The sequence below is a fragment of the Scyliorhinus torazame genome, chromosome 10 (genome assembly GCF_047496885.1).
Source record: "Scyliorhinus torazame isolate Kashiwa2021f chromosome 10, sScyTor2.1, whole genome shotgun sequence".
Lineage (NCBI taxonomy): Eukaryota > Metazoa > Chordata > Chondrichthyes > Carcharhiniformes > Scyliorhinidae > Scyliorhinus > Scyliorhinus torazame.
This window is the reverse complement of record NC_092716.1, coordinates 182,206,595-182,233,646: the sequence shown is the minus strand read 5'-3', so window position 1 is coordinate 182,233,646 and position 27,052 is coordinate 182,206,595. Positions and strand designations below refer to the sequence as shown.

Below are 27,052 nucleotides of genomic sequence, written 5' to 3'. Positions count from 1 at the left end.
GATGAAGGGGGGCTACGCCAGGAATTGGAAATGCAGTGACGGATCTTTTTAGATGAGGGACCGTAGCTATGGATTGGATAGTTCGGTTATCATGGAATGATAATAGGAGGGAATGACGAATGTGATATAAAATAGTTACTTCAGAGATATTAGTTAATGTAATGTAGAGATAGGCCAGTCTATTCCTGGTGAGTTCACAGACAAAGGATTTCAGACCGCATGGCAAAGCAAAGGAAGAGGTATGTCCACCAAAGGAGGAGAAAAGGATGCTGGGTAATAGGGGCCAGAGGAAGGGATTGGAAGTGAGCCAATTAGAGTGTATGGATAGGTCAGGAGGGGTACAGGATGACCTATGGGAATCGTGTATGTGAAACTTGATGCCATTTGAATGTATCAGTAGAGACCTCTTTGTTCTACAGACTCACTTGATTCCAGAGGTGTACGAAGCAAGATGTGTTTTGTACCGCTGTGAACTGAGTCAGGCTTGCAAGTCAAATAAAATAAATAATGCTGTACCTGCAAATCCATCTCGACTTTTATTGAGGCCAGACTGACGGGTAAAGAAATTTGGGATTTGTCAATACAAAATACAGAAATTATCTGCTTTGACTTTAAGTACTGTGCTTTCCGTACTCGTATTCTCACTGGTGTCCTGCTTAACTTCAATAAGTATCTCAGCACCATCATCCTTGGATATATCAGGACACAGTGTAATGGAACAGGATATGCGGATAGACCCGGAATCCATACGTTGTAATTCAGGCGCCTCAGCACTGAAGGAATCATCTTTTTCACATAAATCTGACGCATCGTTGAGGGGGATAATTACTTTCTTTGGTCCTGAAAATTTAGATGCTGGAAGTTTCCAGTGAAATAATATCTTTGCTTCCTGCTTCCCTTTCCTCTTCACCCGTATAACAATGTTTACCACCTCTGGGCTGAACACAGTAACATCCCAATCTAGTTTGCTTTCTTCACCTTCGTTGATTTCAAATGGTGTCTGAATAAGACTGATTTTGGCCGGTTCTACAAAACAAAAGACATCAATGTGATATAAACTTTGCGTTCCAATTTTCTGCTATGCATTCATCTTTAGACATAAATTCTGATCTCAATTGACAGCAACATTTATTGAAGAATTAGATTCTGATTATTTGGTTCTCATTTGCTGCTTTCTCACCTTCTCTAAACTGTATGTGAGCTGTGCTCAAATTGACTTTGTTCCCTTTGTGGCTTTCATAAGCCAATGAACAACTATTTTAGCCTCTTTGAGTGTGTACCTTAATGTTACTCCATTTGTGGGAGCTGTGGACCCACAGGTGCAGTGAGCAGAAAATTCATTTGTAGATCAACCCTACATGATCATAGACATTACTGTGCAGATAACCACAATGTTCTCTACTTCAACGTTTACTGAGTTGAGAACATCAGGTTGGCCAGGCGGTTCTTACTGCCTTACAATGAGAGCTCCTGAGGTCATTGATACTCTGCTAACTTCATGGCAAATGGAGTGCATTCCCCATTGTGACAACTTCACTTAAACTTGTCATCAAGGCCTATCAGTTATCCATTTCGCTCATTTAGTCGCAATTTGTCCTCCAATGCAGGCGAGACTTCATTACTTCTACTAAGGGAGTAGTATATATGAAAGTGTCAATTTACTAAAACCGACGTTGAACTAAGGATCCAGCTGACTGCTCAGGTGTTGTAAGAGATCCAGTTACACTATTACAAGGAGGATAAGGCTGATTTTAGTGAAAATACTTCTCCTTCAATTAACACAACCAGAAAGACCAGATTAAACAGGCCTATTTTGGGAAAAGAAACAGAATAGGTACATACGCACATAGGTTTTCAGAGCAGGAGTAGGCAATTCAGCCCTCCGAGCCTGCTCTGCCATTCAATCAGACCATGGCTGATCACTTCCCGGTTAAAATACACCTCTCTGCCTGTTGCCCATATCACTTTAACCCATTTATAAAATCAGAAATATGTCTATCTCCTTCTTGAAACCAGTTAATGATTTAGATTCCACAGCAGTATGGGTCAGCAAGATCCACAAATTCACCACCCTCTGCAAGAAGTAGTTCCTCCTCATCTCAGTTTTAAATCTACCACCTGTCAACCTATATCTGTGAACTCTCGTTCTAGAATGAATGCTTTAGGTTGATGATCCTTCATTGGAGCAGATGGGTTGTCCCGACCTGAATCATTGGCTGGGTTTTGCACCCCCACCTACTTCCAGGATCTTCCAGTTCCGTCGAATGACAATGGACGTCTGGATGGCCGGCCGCATGCCCCGCCGTTGTGGGAGCCAAAGGAAAGTCCCGGCCATTAACTCTGTTTCTCACCAGAGATGCTGTCCGACCTGCGGAGTTTTGTAGCATTTTCTTTCTTTCATTTCAGATTTCCAGCCTCTGCATTACTTTGCGTTTGTTTTGCATTCTTTTGACCTGCTATTATCATAGAATTTACAGTGCAGAAGGAGGCCATTCGGCCCATCGAGTCTGCACCGGCTCTTGGAAAGAGCACCCTACCCAAGGTCAACGCCTCCACCCTATCCCAGTAACCCCACCCAATACTAAGAGTAATTTTGGACACTAAGGGCAATTTAGCATGGCCAATCCACCTAACCTGCACATCTTTGGACTGTGGGAGGAAACCGGAGAACCCGGAGGAAACCCACGCACACACGGGGAGGATGTGCAGACTCCGCACAGACAGTGACCCAAGCCGGAATCGCACCTGGCACCCTGGAGCTGTGAAGCAATTGTGCTATCCACAATGCTACCGTGCTGCCCCTATTGGTGGGATAATGCTGTACAAAACACAAACACTTTGCCAAGTGCCTCTCCAATTCTATCGCTATCCTAGATTCTCCTCCGTGATGCTGTACCAACTGTTCAAGTGATGAAATGTTTGGAAGACCTGTTGAAATCCACACTGAGATTATTTGTATGTTTAATGTGATAGAATATATGACAGCTCACCGATAAGAATGGTAATTATGGCCGGGATTCTCCGACTCTGAGCCGGTTCAGAGAATCCGCAGGAGGAGGCGCGAATCCCGCCCCGCCGCCCCGACATCGGCTGCCCTATTTTCCGCCACTGTTTTTCAGGGAGCAGCAGGATTCCCGCCACGCCGGTCGGGGGCCGTTGACAGCAGCCCCCGGCGATGCTCCGGGACATGATTGGCCAAGTGGCCGTAAGGATTTGGCCAGTCCCGCCGGTGTGAATTACTCACCTCACGCACAGCGGGTCCTGGCAGGTAAGTGTGCGGGGGCGATCTTGGCGGTGAGATGCGGGGGGATCCGACCCCAGGTGGCTTGGCCCGCGATCGGGGCCTACCGATCTGCAGGTGGGCTGGTTCCATGGGGGCCTTCTTTCCTCCGCGCCGGGCCCCTGTAAGGCTCCGCCATATTGCCCGGGGGCCGGCGCGGAGAAGGGAACCCCCACGCATTTGCGGAAATACGCCGGCCGGTTCGCGAATGCACAAGATCACGCTGGCCGTCCGGGCATGCACGAACTCGCGCCGGCCCTTCGGTGCTGGCTGGAGCAGCGGGGACTGCTCTAGCGGCAACCCAACCCCCTAGGAAGTTGAGAATTCCTCACTTTAGGGGGTCTTTGATGCCGGAGTCATGGGCGTCGGTTTTCCCGTCGGCGTGGGGGTCACAGCCCCATTTTCAGAGAATCCCGCCCTATAGGTACTTACCTCTTTCAACGTGACAAATTGTCTTCTCAACTGCTCGGCCACTGTCATCTTCACTCTCTTTCAGCTTCGATTGTTCTGAAATTATAATGAGACCAAATATATTAGCCAGCACACAAACCCATCTCAATCAATAGCATTTGGATCCTGAATGAGATCATTTTTTATCAGCAGATCTTTTTAGATTTCAGTTTAACTTCCTTTTATGAAGGATGATTGACAGCACTTCAACAAAACATTTGTCTCAGCACTTTCACTGCCCTAGTAGAATGAAGCAGAACCAAACATCTGGGGCGGGATTCTCCGTCCCGTCTCACCAGTTTTCTGGTGTGGTCCGCCCCCGCCGGTGGTGGGATTCTCCGTCCCGCCAGCCGTCTAATGGGATTTCCCATTGTGGGTAGCCCCACACCGTCGGGAAATCCCTGGGCATGGGTGCTTTGCCGGCACAATGGACACTCCCGACAGTGGAGAATCCAGCTGGTTATTCTGCATTTAAAGTGAAAACTGTCTTCATAATTATTAGCAGTTATTTTCCAGCTGTTCAGTTATGTTCAATATTTGTATAAAATATGCAGAATGTCACCTGAAATTTTCTAAAGCAACAGAAAGAGCAGCAGAAGCAGAACCGGTGGTTCGTTGGTCTCGGGGTATGATTCTCGTTTTGGGTGTTATAATGGAGGGCTTGCGAAAGGTGCCATGTTCAAATCCTGGATGAACTCTCGCCTCTTTACTGTTTTCATTAGAACGACGGAGGTTGCGGGGTGAACTGTTAGAGGTCTACAAGATTATGAGGGGCATGGCGAGAGTGGATGGGCAGGCACTCTTGCCCAGGGTGGAGGGGCCAATCACCAGTGGCATAGGTTTGAGGTCCGTGGGACAAGATTTAGAGGAGCTGTGCGAGGCAGGTTTTTTACACAGAGGGTGGTGGGTGCCTGAAACACGTTATATGGGGAGGTTGTGGAAGCATTCACGGCGTTCAAAAGGCATCTTGACAAATACATGGATATGATGGGTGTAGAGGGTTATGGCACAAGAAGTGGCGAGGAATTTGGCAAAGGCAGATGTGGGCCGTACAGTCTTGGAGGGCCGAAGGCCTGTTTCTGTGCTACATTGTTCCTTGTTCTTATTTCAGAGAAAGCAATTAGATTAGTTTCTTCAAACTTGTATAATGATCATACTGAGAGGGTTTAAGGGATACAGCAAGATTCACCACAATGAAGCCAATAATTATCAGCCTGTCGCCAGAGGCTGATAGCTTGAGGGGCGCCACTTCACATGAAGCATGGTTGACCAGTAGTCTCTCCCAGTCTACCCACATGCCATTGGCATGTTGGAACAATTTTGCAGGTTGCTACTCAACATGTATAACCGCGTTATGAAAGCATCTTCCTTCCCCATTAAGTCCTTGCATGGGACCCAAATCCGGAGCTGCAGGATCAGAGGGAGAGACACTACACACTGCACCACAAGATTTCATTTTACCGTAGTACTGGTGGAAAGTAACATTTCAAGCTATCTTTATGTAGGTGCCATGAAATTTCAGCTCAAACCGCCCACCATGAGGTGCACACATACAAAATACAGAAATTACCTGCTTTGACTTTAAGTACTGTGCTTTCAGTACTCGTTTTCTCACTGGTGTCCTGCTTAACTTCAATGAGTATCTCAGCACCATCATCCTTGGATATATCAGGACACAGTGTAATGGAACAGGATATGCGGATAGACCGGGAATCCATACGTTGTAATTCAGGTGCCTCAGCACTGAAGGAATCATCTTTCTCACATAAATCTGACGCATCGTTGAGGGGGATAGTTACTTTCTTTGGTCCTGACAATTTAGATGCTGGAAGTTCCCAGTGAAATAATATCTTTGCTTCATGCTTCCCTTTCCTCTTCACCCGTATAACAATGTTTACCACCTCTGGGCTGAACACAGTAACATCCCAATCTAGTTTGCTTTCTTCACCTTCGTTGATTTCAAATGGTGTCTGAATAAGACTGATTTTGGCCGGTTCTACAAAACAAAAGACATCAATGTGATATAAACTTTGCGTTCCAATTTTCTGCTATGCATTCATCTTTAGACACAAATTCCGAACTCAACTGACAGCAACATTTATTGAAGAATTAGATTCTGATTATTTGGTTCTCATTTGCTGCTTTCTCACCTTCTCTAAACTGTATGTGAGCTGTGCTCAAATTGACTTTGTTCCCTTTGTGGCATTCATAAGCCAATGAACAACTATTTTAGCCTCTTTGAGTGTGTACCTTAATGTTACTCCATTTGTGGGAGCTGTGGACCCACAGGTGCAGTGAGCAGAAAATTCATTTGTATATCAACCCTACATGATCATAGACAGTACTGTTCAGATAACCACAATGTTCTCTACTTCAACGTTTACTGAGTTGAGAACATCAGGTTGGCCAGGCGGTTCTTACTGCCTTACAATGAGAACTCCTGAGGTCATTGATACTCTGCTAACTTCATGGCAAATGGAGTGCATTCCCCATTGTGACAACTTCACTTAAACTTGTCATCAAGGCCTATCAGTTATCCATTTCGCTCATTTAACAGCATTTTGGCCCCCAATGCAGGCGAGATTTCATTACCTCTACTAAGGGAGTAGTGTATATGAAAGTGTCAATTTACTGAAACCGACGTTGAACTAAGGATCCAGCTGACTGCTCAGGTGTTGTAAGAGATCCCGTTACACTATTACAAGGAGGAAAAGGCTGATTTTAGTGAAAATACTTCTCCTTCAACTAACACAACCAGAAAGACCAGATTAAACAGGCCTATTTTGTGAAAAGAAACAGAATAGGTACATACGCACATAGGTTTTCAGAGCAGGAGTAGGCAATTCAGCCCTCCGAGCCTGCTCTGCCATTCAATCAGACCATGGCTGATCACTTCCCGGTTAAAATACACCTCTCTGCCTGTTGCCCATATCACTTTAACCCATTTATAAAATCAGAAATATGTTTATCTCCTTCTTGAAACCACTTTATGATTTAGATTCCACAGCAGTATGGGTCAGCAAGATCCACAAATTCACCACACCCTCTGCAAGAAGTAGTTCCTCCTCATCTCAGTTTTAAATCTACCACCTGTCAACCTATACCTGTGAACTCTCGTTCTAGAATGAATGCTTTAGGTTGATGATCCTTCATTGGAGCAGATGGGTTGTCCCGACCTGAATCATTGGCTGGGTTTTGTACCCCCACCTACTTCCAGGATCTTCCAGTTCCGTCGAATGACAATGGACGTCTGGATGGCCGGCCGCATGCCCCGCCGTGGTGGGAGCCAAAGGAAAGTCCCGGCCATTAACTCTGTTTCTCACCAGAGATGCTGTCCGACCTGCGGAGTTTTGTAGCATTTTCTTTCTTTCATTTCAGATTTCCAGCCTCTGCATTACTTTGCGTTCGTTTTGCATTCTTTTGACCTGCTATTGATGGGATAATGCTGTACAAAACACAAACACTTTGCCAAGTGCCTCTCCAATTCTATCGCTATCCTAGATTCTCCTCCGTGATGCTGCACCAACTGTTCAAGTAATGAAAAGTTTGGAAAACCCCTCTCCTGTTGAAATCCACACTGAGATTATTTGTATGTTTAATGTGATAGAATATATGACAGCTCACCGATAAGAATGGTAATTATGGCCGGGATTCTCCGACCCTGAGCCGGGTCCGAGAATCCGCGGAAGGAGGCGCGAATCACATACCGCCGCCCCGACGCTGGCTGCCCTATTTTCCGCCGCCGTTTTTCAGGGAACGGCGGCATTCCCGCCACGCCGGTCGGGTTCCGTTGACAGCAGCCCCCGGGCGATGCTCCTGGACACGATTGGCCACGTGGCCGTAAGGATTTGGCCAGTCCCACCGGTGTGAATTACTCACCTCACGCACGGCGGGACCTGGCATGTAAGTGTGTGGGGGCGGGTCTTGGGGGGGGGGACGCTGGGGGATCCGACCCCAGGTGGCCTGGCCCGCGATCGGGGCCCACCGATCTGCAGGCGGGCTGGTTCCATGGGGGGCCTTCTTTCCTCCGCGCTAGGCCCCTGTAAGGCTCCACCATATTGCCCGGGGGCCGGCGCAGAGAAGGGACTCCCCACGCCTGTGCGGAAATACGCCGGCCGGTTCGCGAATGGACAAGATCACGCTGGCTGTCCGGGCATGTGCGAACTCGCGCCGGTCCTTCGGCGCCGGCTGGAGCTGCGTGGAGCACTCCGGCGGCAACCGTGCCCCCTAGGAATGTGAGAATTCCTTACTTTAGGGGGCCGTTGACGCCGGAGTCATGGGCGCCGGTTTTTCCACCGGCGTGGGGGTCACAGCCCCATTTTCAGAGAATCCCGCCCTATTGGTACTTACCTCTTTCAACGTGACAAATTGTCTTCTCAACTGCTCGGCCACTGTCATCTTCACTCTCTTTCAGCTTCGATTGTTCTGAAATAATAATGAGACCAAATATATTAGCCAGCACAGAAACTCATCTCAATCAATAGCATTTGGATCCTGAATGAGATAATTTTTTATCAGCAGATCTTTTTCGACTTCAGTTTAACTTCCTTTCACAAAGGATGATTGACAGCACTTCAACACAACATTTGTCTCAGCACTTTCACTGCCCTAGTAGAATGAAGCAGAACCAAACATCTGGGGTGGGATTCTCCGTCCCGTCTCACCAGTTTTCTGGTGTGGTCCGCTCCCGCAGGTGGTGGGATTCTCCACCCCGCTAGCCGTCTAATGGGATTTCCCATTGTGGGTAGCCCCACACCGTCGGGAAATCCCTGGGCGTGGGTGCTTTGCCGGCACAATGGACACTCCCGACATTGGAAAATCCAGCTGGTTATTCTGCATTTAAAGTGAAAACTGTCTTCATAATTATTAGCAGTTATTTTCCAGCTGTTCAGTTATGTTCAATATTTGTATAAAATGTGCAGAATGTCACCTGAAATTTTTAAAAGCAACAGAAAGAGCAGCAGAAGCAGAACCGGCGGTTCGTTGGTCTCGGGGTATGATTCTCGTTTTGGGTGTTTATAATGGAGGGCTTGCGAAAGGTGCCATGTTCAAGTCCTGGATGAACTCTCGCCTCTGTACTGTTTTCATTCCAGCGACGGAGGTTGCGGGGTGACCTGTTAGAGGTCTACAAGATTATATGAGGGGCATGGCGAGAGTGGATGGGCAGGCATTGTTGCCCAGGGTGGAGGGGCCAATCACCAGTGGCATAGGTTTGAGGTCCGTGGGACAAAGTTTAGAGGAGATGTGCGAGGCAGGTTTTTTACACAGAGGGTGGTGGGTGCCTGAAACACGTTATATGGGGAGGTTGCGGAAGCATTAACGGCGTTCAAAAGGCATCTTGGCAAATACATGGATAGGATGGGTGCAGAGGGATATGGCACAAGAAGTGGCGAGGAATTTGGCAAAGCAGCTGTCATGGCCGTACAGTCTTGGAGGGCCGAAGGCCTGTTTCTGTGCTACATTGTTCTTTGTTCTTATTTCAGAGAAAGCAATTAGATTAGTTTCTTCAAACTTGTATAATGATCATACTGAGAGGGTTTAAGGGATACAGCAAGATTCACCACAATGAAGCCAATAATTATCAGCCTGTCGCCAGAGGCTGATAGCTTGAGGGGCGCCACTTCACATGAAGCATGGTTGACCAGTAGTCTCTCCCAGTCTACCCACATGCCATTGGCATGTTGGAACAATTTTGCAGGTTGCTACTCAACATGTATAACCGCGTTATGAAAGCATCTTCCTTCCCCATTAAGTCCTTGCATGGGACCCAAATCCGGAGCTGCAGGATCAGAGGGAGAGACACTACACACTGCACCACAAGATTTCATTTTACCGTAGTACTGGTGGAAAGTAACATTTCAAGCTATCTTTATGTAGGTGCCATGAAATTTCAGATCAAACCGCCCACCATGAGGTGCACACATACAAAATACAGAAATTACCTGCTTTGACTTTAAGTACTGTGCTTTCAGTACTCGTTTTCTCACTGGTGTCCTGCTTAACTTCAATGAGTATCTCAGCACCATCATCCTTGGATATATCAGGACACAGTGTAATGGAACAGGATATGCGGATAGACCGGGAATCCATACGTTGTAATTCAGGTGCCTCAGCACTGAAGGAATCATCTTTCTCACATAAATCAGACGCATCGTTGAGGGGGATAATTACTTTCTTTGGTCCTGACAATTTAGAACCTGGAAGTTCCCAGTGAAATAATATCTTTGCTTCCTGCTTCCCTTTCCTCTTCACCCGTATAACAATGTTTACCACCTCTGGGCTGAACACAGTAACATCCCAATCTAGTTTGCTTTCTTCACCTTCGTTGATTTCAAATGGTGTCTGAATAAGACTGATTTTGGCCGGTTCTACAAAACAAAAGACATCAATGTGATATAAACTTTGCGTTCCAATTTTCTGCTATGCATTCATCTTTAGACATAAATTCTGATCTCAATTGACAGCAACATTTATTGAAGAATTAGATTCTGATTATTTGGTTCTCATTTGCTGCTTTCTCACCTTCTCTAAACTGTATGTGAGCTGTGCTCAAATTGACTTTGTTCCCTTTGTGGCTTTCATAAGCCAATGAACAACTATTTTAGCCTCTTTGAGTGTGTACCTTAATGTTACTCCATTTGTGGGAGCTGTGGACCCACAGGTGCAGTGAGCAGAAAATTCATTTGTAGATCAACCCTACATGATCATAGACATTACTGTGCAGATAACCACAATGTTCTCTACTTCAACGTTTACTGAGTTGAGAACATCAGGTTGGCCAGGCGGTTCTTACTGCCTTACAATGAGAGCTCCTGAGGTCATTGATACTCTGCTAACTTCATGGCAAATGGAGTGCATTCCCCATTGTGACAACTTCACTTAAACTTGTCATCAAGGCCTATCAGATATCCATTTCGCTCATTTAGTCGCAATTTGTCCTCCAATGCAGGCGAGACTTCATTACTTCTACTAAGGGAGTAGTATATATGAAAGTGTCAATTTACTAAAACCGACGTTGAACTAAGGATCCAGCTGACTGCTCAGGTGTTGTAAGAGATCCCGTTACACTATTACAAGGAGGATAAGGCTGATTTTAGTGAAAATACTTCTCCTTCAACTAACACAACCAGAAAGACCAGATTAAACAGGCCTATTTAGTGAAAAGAAACAGAATGGGTACATACGCACATAGGTTTTCGGAGCAGAAGTAGGCAATTCAGCCCTCCGAGCCTGCTCTGCCATTCAATCAGACCATGGCTGATCACTTCCCGGTTAAAATACACCTCTCTGCCTGTTGCCCATATCACTTTAACCCATTTATAAAATCAGAAATATGTTTATCTCCTTCTTGAAACCACTTAATGATTTAGATTCCACAGCAGTATGGGTCAGCAAGATCCACAAATTCTCCACCCTCTGCAAGAAGTAGTTCCTCCTCATCTCAGTTTTAAATCTACCACCTGTCAACCTATACCTGTGACCTCTTGTTCTAGAATGAATGCTTTAGGTTGATGATCCTTCATTGGGGCAGATGGGTTGTCCCGACCTGAATCATTGGCTGGGTTTTGTACCCCCACCTACTTCCAGGATCTTCCAGTTCCGTCGAATGACAATGGACGTCTGGATGGCCGGCCGCATGCCCCGCCGTGGTGGGAGCCAAAGGAAAGTCCCGGCCATTAACTCTGTTTCTCACCAGAGATGCTGTCCGACCTGCGGAGTTTTGTAGCATTTTCTTTCTTTCATTTCAGATTTCCACCCTCTGCATTACTTTGCGTTTGTTTTGCATTCTTTTGACCTGCTATTGATGGGATAATGCTGTACAAAACACCAACACTTTGCCAAGTGTCTCTCCAATTCTATCGCTATCCTAGATTCTCCTCCGTGATGCTGCACCAACTGTTCAAGTAATGAAAAGTTTGGAAAACCCCTCTCCTGTTGAAATCCACACTGAGATTATTTGTATGTTTAATGTGATAGAATATATGACAGCTCACCGATAAGAATGGTAATTATGGCCAGGATTCTCCGACCCTGAGCCGGGTCCGAGAATCCGCGGAAGGAGGCGCGAATCACACACCGCCGCCCCGACGCTGGCTGCCCTATTTTCCGCCGCCGTTTTTCAGGGAACGGCGGCATTCCCGCCACGCCGGTCGGGTTCCGTTGACAGCAGCCCCCGGGCGATGCTCCTGGACACGATTGGCCACGTGGCCGTAAGGATTTGGCCAGTCCCGCCGGTGTGAATTACTCACCTCACGCACGACGGGACCTGGCAGGTAAGTGTGTGGGGGCGGGCCTTGGGGGGGGGACGCTGGGGGATCCGACCCCAGGTGGCCTGGCCCGCGATCGGGGCCCACCGATCTGCAGGCGGGCTGGTTCCATGGGGGGCCTTCTTTCCTCCGCGCTAGGCCCCTGTAAGGCTCCACCATATTGCCCGGGGGCCGGCGCAGAGAAGGGACTCCCCACGCCTGTGCGGAAATACGCCGGCCGGTTCGCGAATGGACAAGATCACGCTGGCTGTCCGGGCATGTGCGAACTCGCGCCGGTCCTTCGGCGCCGGCTGGAGCTGCGTGGAGCACTCCGGCGGCAACCGTGCCCCCTAGGAATGTGAGAATTCCTTACTTTAGGGGGCCGTTGACGCCGGAGTCATGGGCGCCGGTTTTTCCACCGGCGTGGGGGTCACAGCCCCATTTTCAGAGAATCCCGCCCTATTGGCACTTACCTCTTTCAACGTGACAAATTGTCTTCTCAACTGCTCGGCCACTGTCATCTTCACTCTCTTTCAGCTTCGATTGTTCTGAAATAATAATGAGACCAAATATATTTGCCAGCACACAAACTCATCTCAATCAATAGCATTTGGATCCTGAATGAGATAATTTTTTATCAGCAGATCTTTTTCGACTTCAGTTTAACTTCCTTTCACAAAGGATGATTGACAGCACTTCAACACAACATTTGTCTCAGCACTTTCACTGCCCTAGTAGAATGAAGCAGAACCAAACATCTGGGGTGGGATTCTCCGTCCCGTCTCACCAGTTTTCTGGTGTGGTCCGCTCCCGCAGGTGGTGGGATTCTCCACCCCGCCAGCCGTCTAATGGGATTTCCCATTGTGGGTAGCCCCACACCGTCGGGAAATCCCTGGGCGTGGGTGCTTTGCCGGCACAATGGACACTCCCGACATTGGAAAATCCAGCTGGTTATTCTGCATTTAAAGTGAAAACTGTCTTCATAATTATTAGCAGTTATTTTCCAGCTGTTCAGTTATGTTCAATATTTGTATAAAATGTGCAGAATGTCACCTGAAATTTTTAAAAGCAACAGAAAGAGCAGCAGAAGCAGAACCGGCGGTTCGTTGGTCTCAGGGTATGATTCTCGTTTTGGGTGTTATAATGGAGGGCTTGCGAAAGGTGCCGTGTTCAAATCCTGGATGAACTCTCGCCTCTGTACTGTTTTCATTCCAGCGACGGAGGTTGCGGGGTGACCTGTTAGAGGTCTACAAGATTATATGAGGGGCATGGCGAGAGTGGATGGGCAGGCATTGTTGCCCAGGGTGGAGGGGCCAATCACCAGTGGCATAGGTTTGAGGTTCGTGGGACAAAGTTTAGAGGAGATGTGCGAGGCAGGTTTTTTACACAGAGGGTGGTGGGTGCCTGAAACACGTTATATGGGGAGGTTGCGGAAGCATTAACGGCGTTCAAAAGGCATCTTGGCAAATACATGGATAGGATGGGTGTAGAGGGATATGGCACAAGAAGTGGCGAGGAATTTGGCAAAGCAGCTGTCATGGCCGTACAGTCTTGGAGGGCCGAAGGCCTGTTTCTGTGCTACATTGTTCTTTGTTCTTATTTCAGAGAAAGCAATTAGATTAGTTTCTTCAAACTTGTATAATGATCATACTGAGAGGGTTTAAGGGATACAGCAAGATTCACCACAATGAAGCCAATAATTATCAGCCTGTCGCCAGAGGCTGATAGCTTGAGGGGCGCCACTTCACATGAAGCATGGTTGACCAGTAGTCTCTCCCAGTCTACCCACATGCCATTGGCATGTTGGAACAATTTTGCAGGTTGCTACTCAACATGTATAACCGCGTTATGAAAGCATCTTCCTTCCCCATTAAGTCCTTGCATGGGACCCAAATCCAGAGCTGCAGGATCAGAGGGAGAGACACTACACACTGCACCACAAGATTTCATTTTACCGTAGTACTGGTGGAAAGTAACATTTCAAGCTATCTTTATGTAGGTGCCATGAAATTTCAGCTCAAACCGCCCACCATGAGGTGCACACATACAAAATACAGAAATTACCTGCTTTGACTTTAAGTACTGTGCTTTCAGTACTCGTTTTCTCACTGGTGTCCTGCTTAACTTCAATGAGTATCTCAGCACCATCATCCTTGGATATATCAGGACACAGTGTAATGGAACAGGATATGCGGATAGACCGGGAATCCATACGTTGTAATTCAGGTGCCTCAGCACTGAAGGAATCATCTTTCTCACATAAATCTGACGCATCGTTGAGGGGGATAGTTACTTTCTTTGGTCCTGACAATTTAGAACCTGGAAGTTCCCAGTGAAATAATATCTTTGCTTCCTGCTTCCCTTTCCTCTTCACCCATATAACAATGTTTACCACCTCTGGGCTGAACACAGTAACATCCCAATCTAGTTTGCTTTCTTCACCTTCGTTGATTTCAAATGGTGTCTTAATAAGACTGATTTTGGCCGGTTCTACAAAACAAAAGACATCAATGTGATATAAACTTTGCGTTCCAATTTTCTGCTATGCATTCATCTTTAGACACAAATTCCGAACTCAACTGACAGCAACATTTATTGAAGAATTAGATTCTGATTATTTGGTTCTCATTTGCTGCTTTCTCACCTTCTCTAAACTGTATGTGAGCTGTGCTCAAATTGACTTTGTTCCCTTTGTGGCATTCATAAGCCAATGAACAACTATTTTAGCCTCTTTGAGTGTGTACCTTAATGTTACTCCATTTGTGGGAGCTGTGGACCCACAGGTGCAGTGAGCAGAAAATTCATTTGTATATCAACCCTACATGATCATAGACAGTACTGTTCAGATAACCACAATGTTCTCTACTTCAACGTTTACTGAGTTGAGAACATCAGGTTGGCCAGACGGTTCTTACTGCCTTACAATGAGAGCTCCTGAGGTAATTGATATTCTGCTAACTTCATGGCAAATGGAGTGCATTCCCCATTGTGACAACTTCACTTAAACTTGTCATCAAGGCCTATCAGTTATCCATTTTGCTCATTTAACAGCATTTTGGCCCCCAATGCAGGCGAGACTTCATTACTTCTACTCAGGGAGTAGTATATATGAAAGTGTCAATTTACTAAAACCGACATTGAACTAAGGATCCAGCTGACTGCTCAGGTGTTGTAAGAGATCCCGTTACACTATTCCAAGGAGGAAAAGGCTAATTTTAGTGAAAATACTTATCCTTCAACTAACACAACCAGAAAGACCAGATTAAACAGGCCTATTTTGTGAAAAGAAACAGAATAGGTGCCTACGCACATAGGTTTTCAGAGCAGGAGTAGGCAATTCAGCCCTCCGAGCCTGCTCTGCCATTCAATCAGACCATGGCTGATCACTTCCCGGTTAAAATACACCTCTCTGCCTGTTGCCCATATCACTTTAACCCATTTATAAAATCAGAAATATGTCTATCTCCTTCTTGAAACCACTTAATGATTTAGATTCCACAGCAGTATGGGTCAGCAAGATCCACAAATTCACCACCCTCTGCAAGAAGTAGTTCCTCCTCATCTCAGTTTTAAATCTACCACCTGTCAACCTATATCTGTGACCTCTCGTTCTAGAATGAATGCTTTAGGTTGATGATTCTTCATTGGAGCAGATGGGTTGTCCCGACCTGAATCATTGGCTGTGTTTTCTACCCCCACCTACTTCCAGGATCTTCCAGTTCCGTCGAATGCCAAAGGAAAGTCCCGGCCATTAACTCTGTTTCTCACCAGAGATGCTGTCCGACCTGCGGAGTTTTGTAGCATTTTCTTTCTTTAATTTCAGATTTCCAGCCTCTGCATTACTTTACGTTCGTTTTGCATTCTTTTGACCTGCTATTGGTGGGATAATGCTGTACCAAACACAAACACTTTGCAAAGTGCCTCTCCAATTCTATCGCTATCCGAGATTCTCCTCCGTGATGCTGCACCAACTGTTAAAGTAATGAAAAGTTTGGAAAACCCCTCTCCTGTTGAAATTCACACTGAGATTATTTGTATGTTTAATGTGATAGAATATATGACAGCTCACCGATAAGAGTGGTAATTATAGCCAGGATTCTCCGACCCTGAGCCGGGTCAGAGAATCCGCGGAATCCAGCCCCGCCTCCCCGACGTCGGCTGCCCTATTTTCCGCCGCCGTTTTTTAGGGGATGCCGTTGACAGCAGCCCCCCGGCGATGCTCCGGGCCGCGATTGGCCGAGTGGCCGTAAGGATTTGGCCAGTCCCGCCGGTGTGAATTACTCACCTCACGCACGGCGGTACCTGGCAGGAAAGTGTGCGGGGGCGGTCTTGGGGGGGGACGCGGGGGGATCCGACACCAGGACGCCTGGCCCGCGAGCGGGGCCTACCGATCAGCAGGCGAGCTCGTTCCATGCCGGGGGGCCTTCTTTCCTCCGCACCGGGACCCTGTAAGGCTCCGCCATATTGCCCGGGGGCAGGCGCGGCGAAGGGACCCCCCACGCATGTGCGGAAATACGCCGGCCGGTTCGCGAATGCACAAGATCACGCTGGCCGTCCGGGCATGCGCGAACTCGCAGCGGTCTTTCGGTGCCGGCTGGAGCTGCGGGGTCCACTCCGGCGGCAACCTTGCCCCCTAGGAATGTGAGAATTCCTCACTTTAGGGGGCAGTTGACGCCGGAGTCATGGGCGCCGGTTTTTCCGCCGGCGTGGAGGTCACATCCCCATTTTCAGAGAATCCCGCCCTATTGGTACTTACCTCTTTCAACGTGACAAATTGTCTTCTCAACTGCTCGGCCACTGTCATCTTCACTCTCTTTCAGCTTCGATTGTTCTGAAATAATAATGAGACAAAAAATATATTAGCCAGCACACAAACTCACCTCAACCAATAGCATTTGGATCCTGAATGAGATAATTTTTTATCAGCAGATCTTTTTAGATTTCAGTTTAACTTCCTTTTATGAAGGATGATTGACAGCACTTCAACAAAACATTTGTCTCAGCACTTTCACTGCCCTAGTAGATTGAAACAGAACCAAACATTTGGGGCGGGATTCTCCGTCCCGTCTTCATAATTATTAGCAGTTATTTTCCAGCTGTTCAGTTATGTTCAATATTTTTATAAAATGTGCAGAATTTCACCTGAAATTTTTAAAAGCAACAGAAAGAGCAGCAGAAGCAGAACCGGTGGTTCGTTGGTCTCGGGGTATGATTCTCGTTTTGGGTGTTATAATGGAGGGCTTGCGAAAGGTGCCATGTTCAAATCCTGGATGAACTCTCGCCTCTTTACTGTTTACATTCGAGCGACGGAGGTTGCGGGGTGACCTGTTAGAGGTCTAGAAGATTATGAGGGGCATGGCGAGAGTGGATGGGCAGGCACTCTTGCCCAGGGTGGAGGGGCCAATCACCAGTGGCATAGGTTTGAGGTCCGTGGGACAAAATTTAGAGGAGATGTGCGAGGCAGGTTTTTTACACAGAGGGTGGTGGGTGCCTGAAACACGTTATCAGGGGAGGTTGTGGAAGCATTAACGGCGTTCAAAAGGCATCTTGACAAATACATTGATAGGATGGGTGTAGAGGGATATGGCACAAAAAGTGCCGTGGAATTTGGCAAAGGCAGCTGTCACGCCCTGACGTCGGCTGCCCTATTTTCCGCCGCCGTTTTTGTAATGTAACTGATCTGATTAGTAATTTTGCAGACGACACAAAGGTTGGTGGAATTGCGGATAGCGATGAGGACTGTCAGAGGATACAGCAGGATTTAGATTGTTTGGAGACTTGGGCGGAGAGATGGCAGATGGAGTTTAATCCAGACAAATGTGAGGTAATGCATTTTGGAAGGTCTAATGCAGGTAGGGAATATACAGTGAATTGTAGAACCATCAAGCGTACTGAAAGTCAGCGAGATCTAGGTGTACAGGTCCACAGGTCACTGAAAGGGGCAACACAGGTGGAGAAGGTAGTCAAGAAGGCATACGGCATGCTTGCTTTCATTGGCCGGGGCATTGAGTATAAGAATTGGCAAGTCATGTTGCAGCTGTATAGAACCTCAGTTAGGCCGCACTTGGAGTACATTATAGTGTTCAATTCTGGTTGCCACACTACCAGAAGGATGTGGAGGCTTTAGAGAGGGTGCAGAAGAGATTTACCAGAATGTTGCCTGATAGGGCGTTAGCTATGAGGAGCGGTTGAGTAAACTCGGTTTGTTTTCACTGGAACGATGGAGGTTGAGGGGCGACCTGCTAGAGGTCTACAAAATTATGAGGGGCATAGACAGAGTGGATAGTCAGAGGCTTTTCCCCAGGGTAGAGGGGTCAATTACTAGGGGGCATAGGTTTATGGTGTGAGGGGCAAGGTTTAGAGTAGCTGTACGAGGCAAGTTTTTTACACAGAGGGTAGTGGGTGCCTGGAACTCGCTATCGGAGGAGGTGGTGGAAGCAGGGACGATAGTGACATTTAAGGGGCATCTTGACAAATACATGAATAGGATGGGAATAGAGGGATACGGACCCAGGAAGTGTAGAAGATTGTAGTTTAGTTGGGCAGTATGGTCGGCAGTGGCTTGGAGGGCCGAAGGGCCTGTTCGTGTGCTGTAGTTTTCTTTGTTCTTTGTTCTTTGTTCTTTGTGTCTGGGTGGGTTTCCTCCGGGTGCTCCGGTTTCTCCCACAGTCCAAAGAAGTGCAGGTTAGGTGGATTGGTCATGATAAATTGCCCTTAGTGACCAAAAAGGTTAGGAAGGGTTATTGGGTGACGGGGATAGGGAGGAAGTGAGGGCTTAAGTTGGTCAGTGCAGACTCGATGGGCTGAATGGCCTCCTTCTGCACTGTATGTTCTATGTTCTTTGTGACGAGACACATTGATGAAGGTTGGGAAGTGGATGTGGTGTATATGGATTTCAGTAAGGCATTTGATAAGGTTCCCCATGGTCGGCTCATTCAGCAAGTCAGGGGGCAAGGGATACAGCAAAATTTGGCTGTCTGGATACAGAATTGGCTGGCCGAAAGAAGACAGCGAGTGCTAGTGGATGGAAAGGATTAGCTAACGTTTTGAGTCCAGATGACCCTTGACAAAACAAAACATTAGCTCTTTTCTCTTCCGACAGATGCTGCCAGACCTGCTGAGATTTTTCAGCATTTTCTCTTTGGTTTCAAATTCCAGCATCCGCAGTAATTTGCTTTTATTTATTCAGGGAATACACATCTTGCTAACATGTCTTCTCTTTTCTCCCATTGCAGAAAATGAATTGTGGAGTACAGCCAGCAATGCTTGCTATCTATCTGGATGTAGCTGCCATTGTGGCTGCACGGAAGCTGGAGGCACAGGGTCTGCTCGGGGAGATCCCTGCAAGGAAATGTTGTGGCAACTATACAAGGCATTGGTGAGACTGCACCTGGAGTATTGTGCACAGTTTTGGTCCCCTTATTTGAGGAAAGATGTTGTGGCTTGGAGGCAGTTCAGAGGAGGTTCACCGATTTAGAGAAGAGATAGGTTGTCATATGAAGAGAGCTTGAGCAGTTTGGGCCTATATTCTTAGTTTAGAAGAATGAGGTGAGATCAAATTGAGCTATATAAGATATTAAATGGAATGGATAACGTAGATGTGGAGCAGATGCTTCCTCTTCTGGGGCATTCTAGAATGAGAGGTCCTTGTTTCAGGATAAGAGGTAGCAAATTTAAAACGGAGATCAGGAGAAACTATGGGGCAGGATTTTCCGACCCCGCACCAGGTTGGAGAATGGCTGAGGGGGGGCACGAATCGGCCGACGTGCTCTGACGCTGATTCTCCGGCGACCGGAGAATTGGCGTCAATGGTGTCGCTGCAGCGCATGTCGGGGGCCGCAAAACGTGGACCCCCCCCTCGGCGCTTCTCCGTGCTCGACGGGACGAATTTGGCCGAGTCCCGCCGGCGCCGTTCGTGTGCGGGACCTCGGCGTTCACCAAGGGCCATCCTGGTGGCGGAGGGGGCGGGGACGGGGGATCCGACTCCGGGGGGGGGGGGCCTCCACAGTGGCCAGGCCCGCGATCGGGGCCTACCAATCGGCGGGCGGGCTTATCCCGGGGGTGGCGTACCTATGTTCCTCCGCACCGGGCCCCTGTAGCGCTCTGCCATGTTGCCCAGGGGCCGGTGCGGAGAAGGTAACCCACGCGCATGCGCGAACCCGCGCCGGCCATGCGCACATGAATGGACCAACGCTGGAGGTGCTCGCACCCGTATTGGCAGCTGGAGCTGCGTGAAGCGCTCCAGTGCCATGCTGGCCCCCTGTGCGGCGCAGGATCGCTGCTCCTCGGGGCCAGGTGACGCCGTCGTAAAACACTCCGGTGTTTACGACGGCGTCAACACTTAGCCCCATTAATGGAGAATCCCGCCCTTCATCTCCCAAATGTGAATCTGTGGAATTTGCTACCACAGAGTGCGGTGGATGCTGGGACAGAGTAAATCAAAGGAGGAGTTTGACAGATTTTTAATTGGTAATGGGTTGAATGGTTATGCAGAACGGGGATGACGGTGGAGTTAAGGTCATAAAAGCAAATTACTGCGGATGTTGGAATCTGAAACCAAAGAGAAAATGCTGGAAACTCTCAGCAGGTCTGACAGCATCTGTAGGGAGAGAAAAGAGGGAACATTTCGAGTCCAGATGACCCTCTGTCAAAGCATGGTCATACTGAACGGTGGAGTAGGCTCGAGTGACTTAATCAGTCATTTTCAAATTCAGGGTTGCGGCGCTCTGGTGGGTCGCAGGGCCATTGGTTGCAGGGTTTGCAATTGCGGGAAGAAGTGCACAATGGCTGCAACCGGTTTTTAAACATGCCGGCCGTGACTGACTTTCAGAATGTCAGCCATCCGACGCAGACATCCCCCTCAGATGTGAGCTGGCGTGGAGCCCAACGAGGCAGACCGCCTCCTTCTGACATCAGCGTACTGACCCAGGGGCAGATTCTTTTATAATATCAATGGAGTCTTCCCTCCAGAAGTGGCTGTAAAGAGCAGGTCACAAGCCACATATTGTTATTGGCCAGGGTTTAGAGAATCCCAAAGAGTATCATGGAGTTCACCTGACCCACAACTTTTAATAGGTTGTGGTATGGGGAGCACACGGCCCACTCTACAGGTATGGTATAGCAGAAAATGGACCAGTTGTTTTTAAAACAAAACAATGTTTATTCTATGAACTCAAGTTAACCTTTTTAAAACAAACAGTGAATATCTTAGCAACCAGTAAATCAAATACACCCCCAAAGAATACAACACTAAGTAACCTGTATGCTGTCCTTTTAACATCCAAAAGGCTTAACAAACCTTCAAACAGGAGCACATTAGATTTATATTCAATACTGAGACCTTTTTACAATTCTGGGTTCACCCAAATGATCCATAGATAGTCTTTTGATGGCAGAGATCAACAGCAGTGCATCTCACTTTTAACTTCAGATTCAGCTCACTGAAAAACACAGACACACCCAAGCTCTTTCTCAAACTGAAACTAAAAAAAGCAGAAGTAGAGCTCAGCTCCACCCACACTCTGACATCACCCCAGTTACATGAGCAGCTCCATTTCTTAAAGGTACATTTCTTAAACACCCATTTCTTAAAGGGAACTCTCACATGACACCTCCCTCCCAAGAACAAAAAACAAACCATCAACTTCAAGATGGTTTCATTTTTCACCTTTTCACCATCCTTTAAGAAATGCACACAGTAAATGAGTATTTAATCATTTCAAAAGACAACATACGCAAACAAGTGTAATAATATAGTCCATTTGTGTTCTCCTTCCTCCAACTGAAATTCATCTCGATTAACAGTCTCTTTGAACAAGAAGGTCTCTGCACGATCCGTCCATTTCTCTACGCCTCAGCATTTCTCTTTAAAGTTAGATACTTCAGTTCAATCTGATCACAGAGTCCCTTGCAATTCTCCAACACAGGAGCATTGGTTATCGCAGCTTTCAGGCAGTCAAATGCCTGTCGAAAGTCGGCTGTCCATTGAAATTTTTGACGTTTCTTAAGCAAGTCCATCAGTGGAGCAATCACGCTACAAAACCTTTGAACAAATGTTCGATCCAATCCACTCATGCCATGAAATCACATTATTTCCCTTCGTCTTGAGGGTATCGAAAACTCCTCAATGAAAGTGACTTGGGCTTTTCCAGATTCACTTTTGGCTAGGCTTATCACCAAACCCACCTCCTGACGTCAATCGAATAACTCCATCAGATGTTTTAAATGTTCTTTCCATGTCTGGCTGAAAATGACCAGATCTCGATGTATACCGCACAATTGGGTAAACCTGAAACAACTTTGTTAGTTTACCGTTGAAATGTGGCTCGGGCGTTTTTCATGCTAAATGGCATAACTTTGAATTGGTATATACCATCTGGAGTCACAAAAGCTGAAATCTCCTTTGTCCTTTCGGATAAAGGTACCTGCCAGTAACCTTGAAGTAAATCCAATTTGGAAATAAAAACTGATTGCCCCACTTTCTCAATGCAATCCTCCGAACGTGGGATAGGATAAGAGTCCGTTCTTGTAACTACATTAACCTTTCTATAGTCCACCACACAACTGTGGGTACCATCTGGTTTAGGCACCATCACTATGGGTGAGCTCCATTGGCTGCAACCCACTTCAATTATGCCATTTTTAAGCATACTCTCAATTTCTTTGTTAATCTGTGCCAATTTTAAAGGGTTAAGTCTGTATGGATGTTGTTTGGTTGGAACAGCATTTCCCACATCTACATCATGTATAGCCATTTTAGTACTTCCCAATTTATCTCCACAAACTTGCGCATGTGATATCAATAACTCTGTTTTTTAAAAACAATGTTTTTATTCAAGATTTTTCCATAATTTTTACAAAATACTACAATAGAAAATATAATGCAAAGAAGGCAAAACACTATGCCAACAAAACAACTTAACCCCCTAACCAACTAAGAATAAACAAAAACAAAGCAAAGTAGGGCATCCTCCCCTTACAAATAAAATGAAATCCTTCCCCACCCACCCCGGGTTGCTGCTGACCTCCACCTAACCCTCCGCGAGAAAGTCAAGGAACGGTTGCCACCGCCCGGAGAACCCCTGCACAGACCCTCGCAAGGCAAACTTTATCTTCTCCAACCTGAGAAACCCCGCCATGTCACTGACCTCCACGCTTGGGGGTTTCGCGTCCCTCCACATTAACAAGAGCCTTCCCCGGGTTACCAGGGAGGCAAAGGCCAGGACTCCGGCCTCTTTCGACTCCTGCACTCCCGGATCGTCCGATACCCCAAATATTGCTATCCCCCAGCTCGGTTTCACCTGAGTGTCCAAAACCTTGGACATAGCCTTTGCAAAGCCCTTCCAAAATTCCATAAGTGCCGGGCATGTCCAGAACATATGGGCATGGTTTGCTGGGCTCCCTGAACTCCTCACGCACCTGTCCTCTACCCCAAAAAACCTACTCATTCTCGCCCTTGCCATATACGCCCGGTGCATCACTTTAAACTGAATCAGGCTAAGCCTGGCGCAAGATGAGGAGGAATTGACCCTGCCCAGGGTGTCAGCCCACAGGCCCTCATGCAGCTCCTCTCCCTGCTCCTACTCCCACTTGCCCTTCAGCTCTTCCACCGAGGCCTCCTCCGCCTCCTGCAGCTCCTGGTATATGTCCGATACTTTGCCATCCCCCACCCACCCCCCCGAGACCACCCTGTCCTGTATCCTCCGGGCAGGCAGCAGCGGAAATTCGCCCACCTGTTTTTCCACAAATGCCCACACCTGCATGTACCTAAAGGTATTCCCGAGGGTAGCCCAAATTTCCCCTCCAGCGTCCTCAGACTGGCAAAAGTCCCATCAATGAACAAGTCCCCCATCCTTCTGATTCCCGTCCTGTGCCAGCCCAGGAACCCACCGTCTATCCTACCTGGAACAAACCTGTGGTTGTTCCGTATCAGGGGCCAAACTGAGGCCCCTACCTCCCCCCTATACCGTCTCCACTGCCCCCAAATGCTCAGTGTCGCCGCCACCACCGGGCTCGTGGTATACCGCGTCGGCGGAAGCGGTAACGGTGCCATCACCAGTGCCCCCAAACTAGTATCTATACAGGACGCCGCCTCCAACCGTGTCCATGCCGCCCCCTCCCCCTCCATTCCCCATTTCCGAATCATCGACACATTCGCTGCCCAGTAATAGCTGCACAGGTTCGGTAACGCCAATCCATCCCACCCCCGACTGGGCTCCAAAAACAGTCTCTTAACCCGCGGGGTCTTATTTGCCCACACAAATCCCGTGATACTCTTATTTACCCGCTTGAAAAAGGACTTGGGGATGAGAATGGGCAGGCACTGGAACACGAACAAGAACCTAGGGAGGACCGTCATCTTTGCGGACTGCACCCTGCCCGCCAGGGAGAGTGGCAGCATGTCCCATCTCCGAACGTCCTCCTCCATCTGACCCACCAGCCGTGCTAAGTTGAGCTTGTGCAAGACCCCCCAGCACTTGGCCACCTGGATGCCCAAGTACCGAAAGCTCCTCTCCACCATCTTGAGCGGTAGCTCCCCCATCCTCTTTTCCTGGCCCCTCGCATGCACCACAAAAAGCTCGCTTTTTCCAACGCTTAGCTTGTATCCTGAAAAGTCTCCAAATTCCCTAAGAACCTGCATGACCTCCCCCATCCCCTCCACCGGATCCGCAATATACAGAAGCAGGTCATCCGCATACAGCGAAACACGGTGCTCCCCCCCCCCCCCCCCCCCCCCGAACCAACCCCCTCCAGTTTCTGGACTCCCTCAACGCCATGGCCAGCGGCTCAATTGCCAAGGCAAACAGCAGGGGGGACAAAGGGCATCCCTGCCTTGTTCCACGATATAACCTAAAGTACCCTGACCACAGCCGGTTCGTCGAAACACTCGCTATGGGGGCCTGGTACAACAATTTGACCCACCCTATGAATTCATCCCCAAATCCAAATCTGCCTAACACCTCCCAGAGGTTCTCCCACTCCACCCGGTCGAAGGCCTTCTCCACATCCATTGCTACTACCACTCCTGCATCCCCACCCTTCGAGGGCATCATGATCACATTCAGGAGCCTCCACACATTCATATTCAGCTGCCTGTCCTTCACAAACCCTGTCTGATCCTCATGAATCACTCCTGGGACACAATCCTCAATCCTAGTGGCCAAGATCTTGGCCAACAGCTTGGCATCCACATTAAGGAGTGAAATCGGCCTATAGGAGTCGCATTGCAGCGGGTCCTTATCATGCTTGAGGAGAAGCGAGATCAGAGCCTGCGACATCGTCGGGGGAAGGATACCCTTTTCCTTAGCCTCGTTAAAAGTTCTCAACAACAGCGGGCCCAATGTTAGACGTTTTAGTTGCTGTGATATGAAGAGTCTAAAGTTCTGTTCCTTGTTCACAAACACACATTTATTTCCTTCCAACAGCCTTTGCACAAAACTCTCACTATACATCACCTGATAGAGGCCACCAGAAGCCCCTTTTCATATCAGTGTCAATTAATGGATACTTAACATAAATGAGACAACTAATTGCAATGTCTCTTAACCCATTACTTAACAGTCTCCCCTTCCTTGGAGAAAAAGAAAATTAGGTGAAAACAAAATTTCAAGAAACTCAAAAACACACACATGATTTCCCCCCCCCCCTTTTTTTTGTTTGGACGAGAAAGAAAAAAAAAGTCTCAGAAACAAGCGCCCTTCATTAACAATATCCAAAAGTTTCTGTGAACTCGCCCCTCTTTTCGTAAAACAGTCTGACAGTTGATAGCTCCTGTCGACCCATTTAATTTTTGTTATTTCCCCTCTATCCTACATCTGCTTCAAACTTGCGATGTCTATCCGTAACCTCTTTTCATTGACACTTTTTGTAGAGTGCACATTTTCCCACAGGGATTTGTTGTCAATGTGACAGTCAATAGGTATATTACCCAAATCCCCTAATCCCAAAATTTCTGTCAATATCATACTTATACAAAAGGCCATATCCACCGCCTCTACAAGGCTTAACGTCTCAGCAGCCAAAGTGTTTTTTACCACTCTCCTTATTTTCTTTGTTTCCCACACAAGCGGGCAACATTTACCATTGTTCCCCAAAAGGAAAATTATAAAACCTCCTGCGCTTGAAACCCCATCACATAAATTTGCAAAGGACGCATCACTATAAACTATGAGTTTCATGTGGCTAAGGTCACCTAAAACCGGGAACTTTAAAACACACTCCTGCGTTTTTACTTTGGCCAACGCTTTATTTGCTCTTATTATGTCTTCCACTTTGGGATCATTCATTTTTGCACTCAACTCTAAGACATCAAAACTCATGTCCGGTCTAGTCTGTCTACCTAACCAGTTCAGTTGCCCAATTAAACTTCGCAGTTGCACTTTTTCTATCTTTGAAACCATTGCGTCTTTTTGTGAAACTCGGCCACGATTAATTGCTATTGGGCTGATGCTTTCCAAATAAGATTGCTGACGTAAAGTTGCCCCAAACTTAGTCTGTCCAATTTCCAGTCCAATATATTTAACTGCACCAGAAGCCTGACTTCCATCCCTGAATTCTTTCCTCAAACCAGAGATTACAATAGCTTCAAAATCACTAGTCCCACCCCACAAAAAATAATCGACATGCATCAGAAAAATGCCAGAAAGATTTCCTTTATAGTGCCAGTAAAACATTGCAGGATCTGCTTTCAACTGGCAACAGCCTAACTTTAACAAAACTGAACTTACCGAAAAATACCAGACTCAAGATGCATCATTTAATCCATATACACATTTGTTCAACTTCCAGAGTACCCCTTCTGTGTTAGCTGCTTCTTTAGGAGGACGGAGAAAAATGTCTCTCTGGAGCTGATGCCCCTGCAAAAAGGCAGCTTTTATATCTATAGATTTGCATTCCCATGCCTTTGTGGCTAGTAGAGCCAAGAAGATCTTTAAAATAACCTTTCCTGCTGTAGGTGAATCTACCCTTAAATCCTGATCTTCTAAGTTTTCTTCAAATCCCCTTGCCACAAGCCTGGTCTTTGCCTTATAAGTTCCATCCGGAAGAACCTTTTCCATGCAAATCCATCTGTGGGATA

The 27,052-nt window shown here is 47.3% G+C and overlaps 1 protein-coding gene across 4 annotated transcripts in view; it reads right to left on the bottom strand.

The window, feature by feature from the left end:
- Positions 1-513: 513 nt before the first annotated feature.
- LOC140384402 (uncharacterized) overlaps positions 514-27,052 on the bottom strand; it is a 62,367-nt gene continuing 35,828 nt past the window's right edge. Inside the window, exons 6-13 of one of the 4 annotated variants that reach the window (XM_072466075.1) lie at positions 16,733-16,807; positions 14,041-14,466; positions 12,450-12,524; positions 9,673-10,098; positions 8,081-8,155; positions 5,301-5,726; positions 3,713-3,787; positions 514-1,026 (exon numbers count right to left, since the gene is read on the bottom strand). In XM_072466075.1, the coding sequence (XP_072322176.1) occupies positions 578-1,026; positions 3,713-3,787; positions 5,301-5,726; positions 8,081-8,155; positions 9,673-10,098; positions 12,450-12,524; positions 14,041-14,466; positions 16,733-16,807 (2,027 nt within the window). In that variant the 3' untranslated portion in view covers positions 514-577. The remainder of the gene's footprint in view (positions 1,027-3,712; positions 3,788-5,300; positions 5,727-8,080; positions 8,156-9,672; positions 10,099-12,449; positions 12,525-14,040; positions 14,467-16,732; positions 16,808-27,052) is intronic. The other 3 variants (XM_072466076.1, XM_072466077.1, XM_072466078.1) reach the window with 3 other exon arrangements.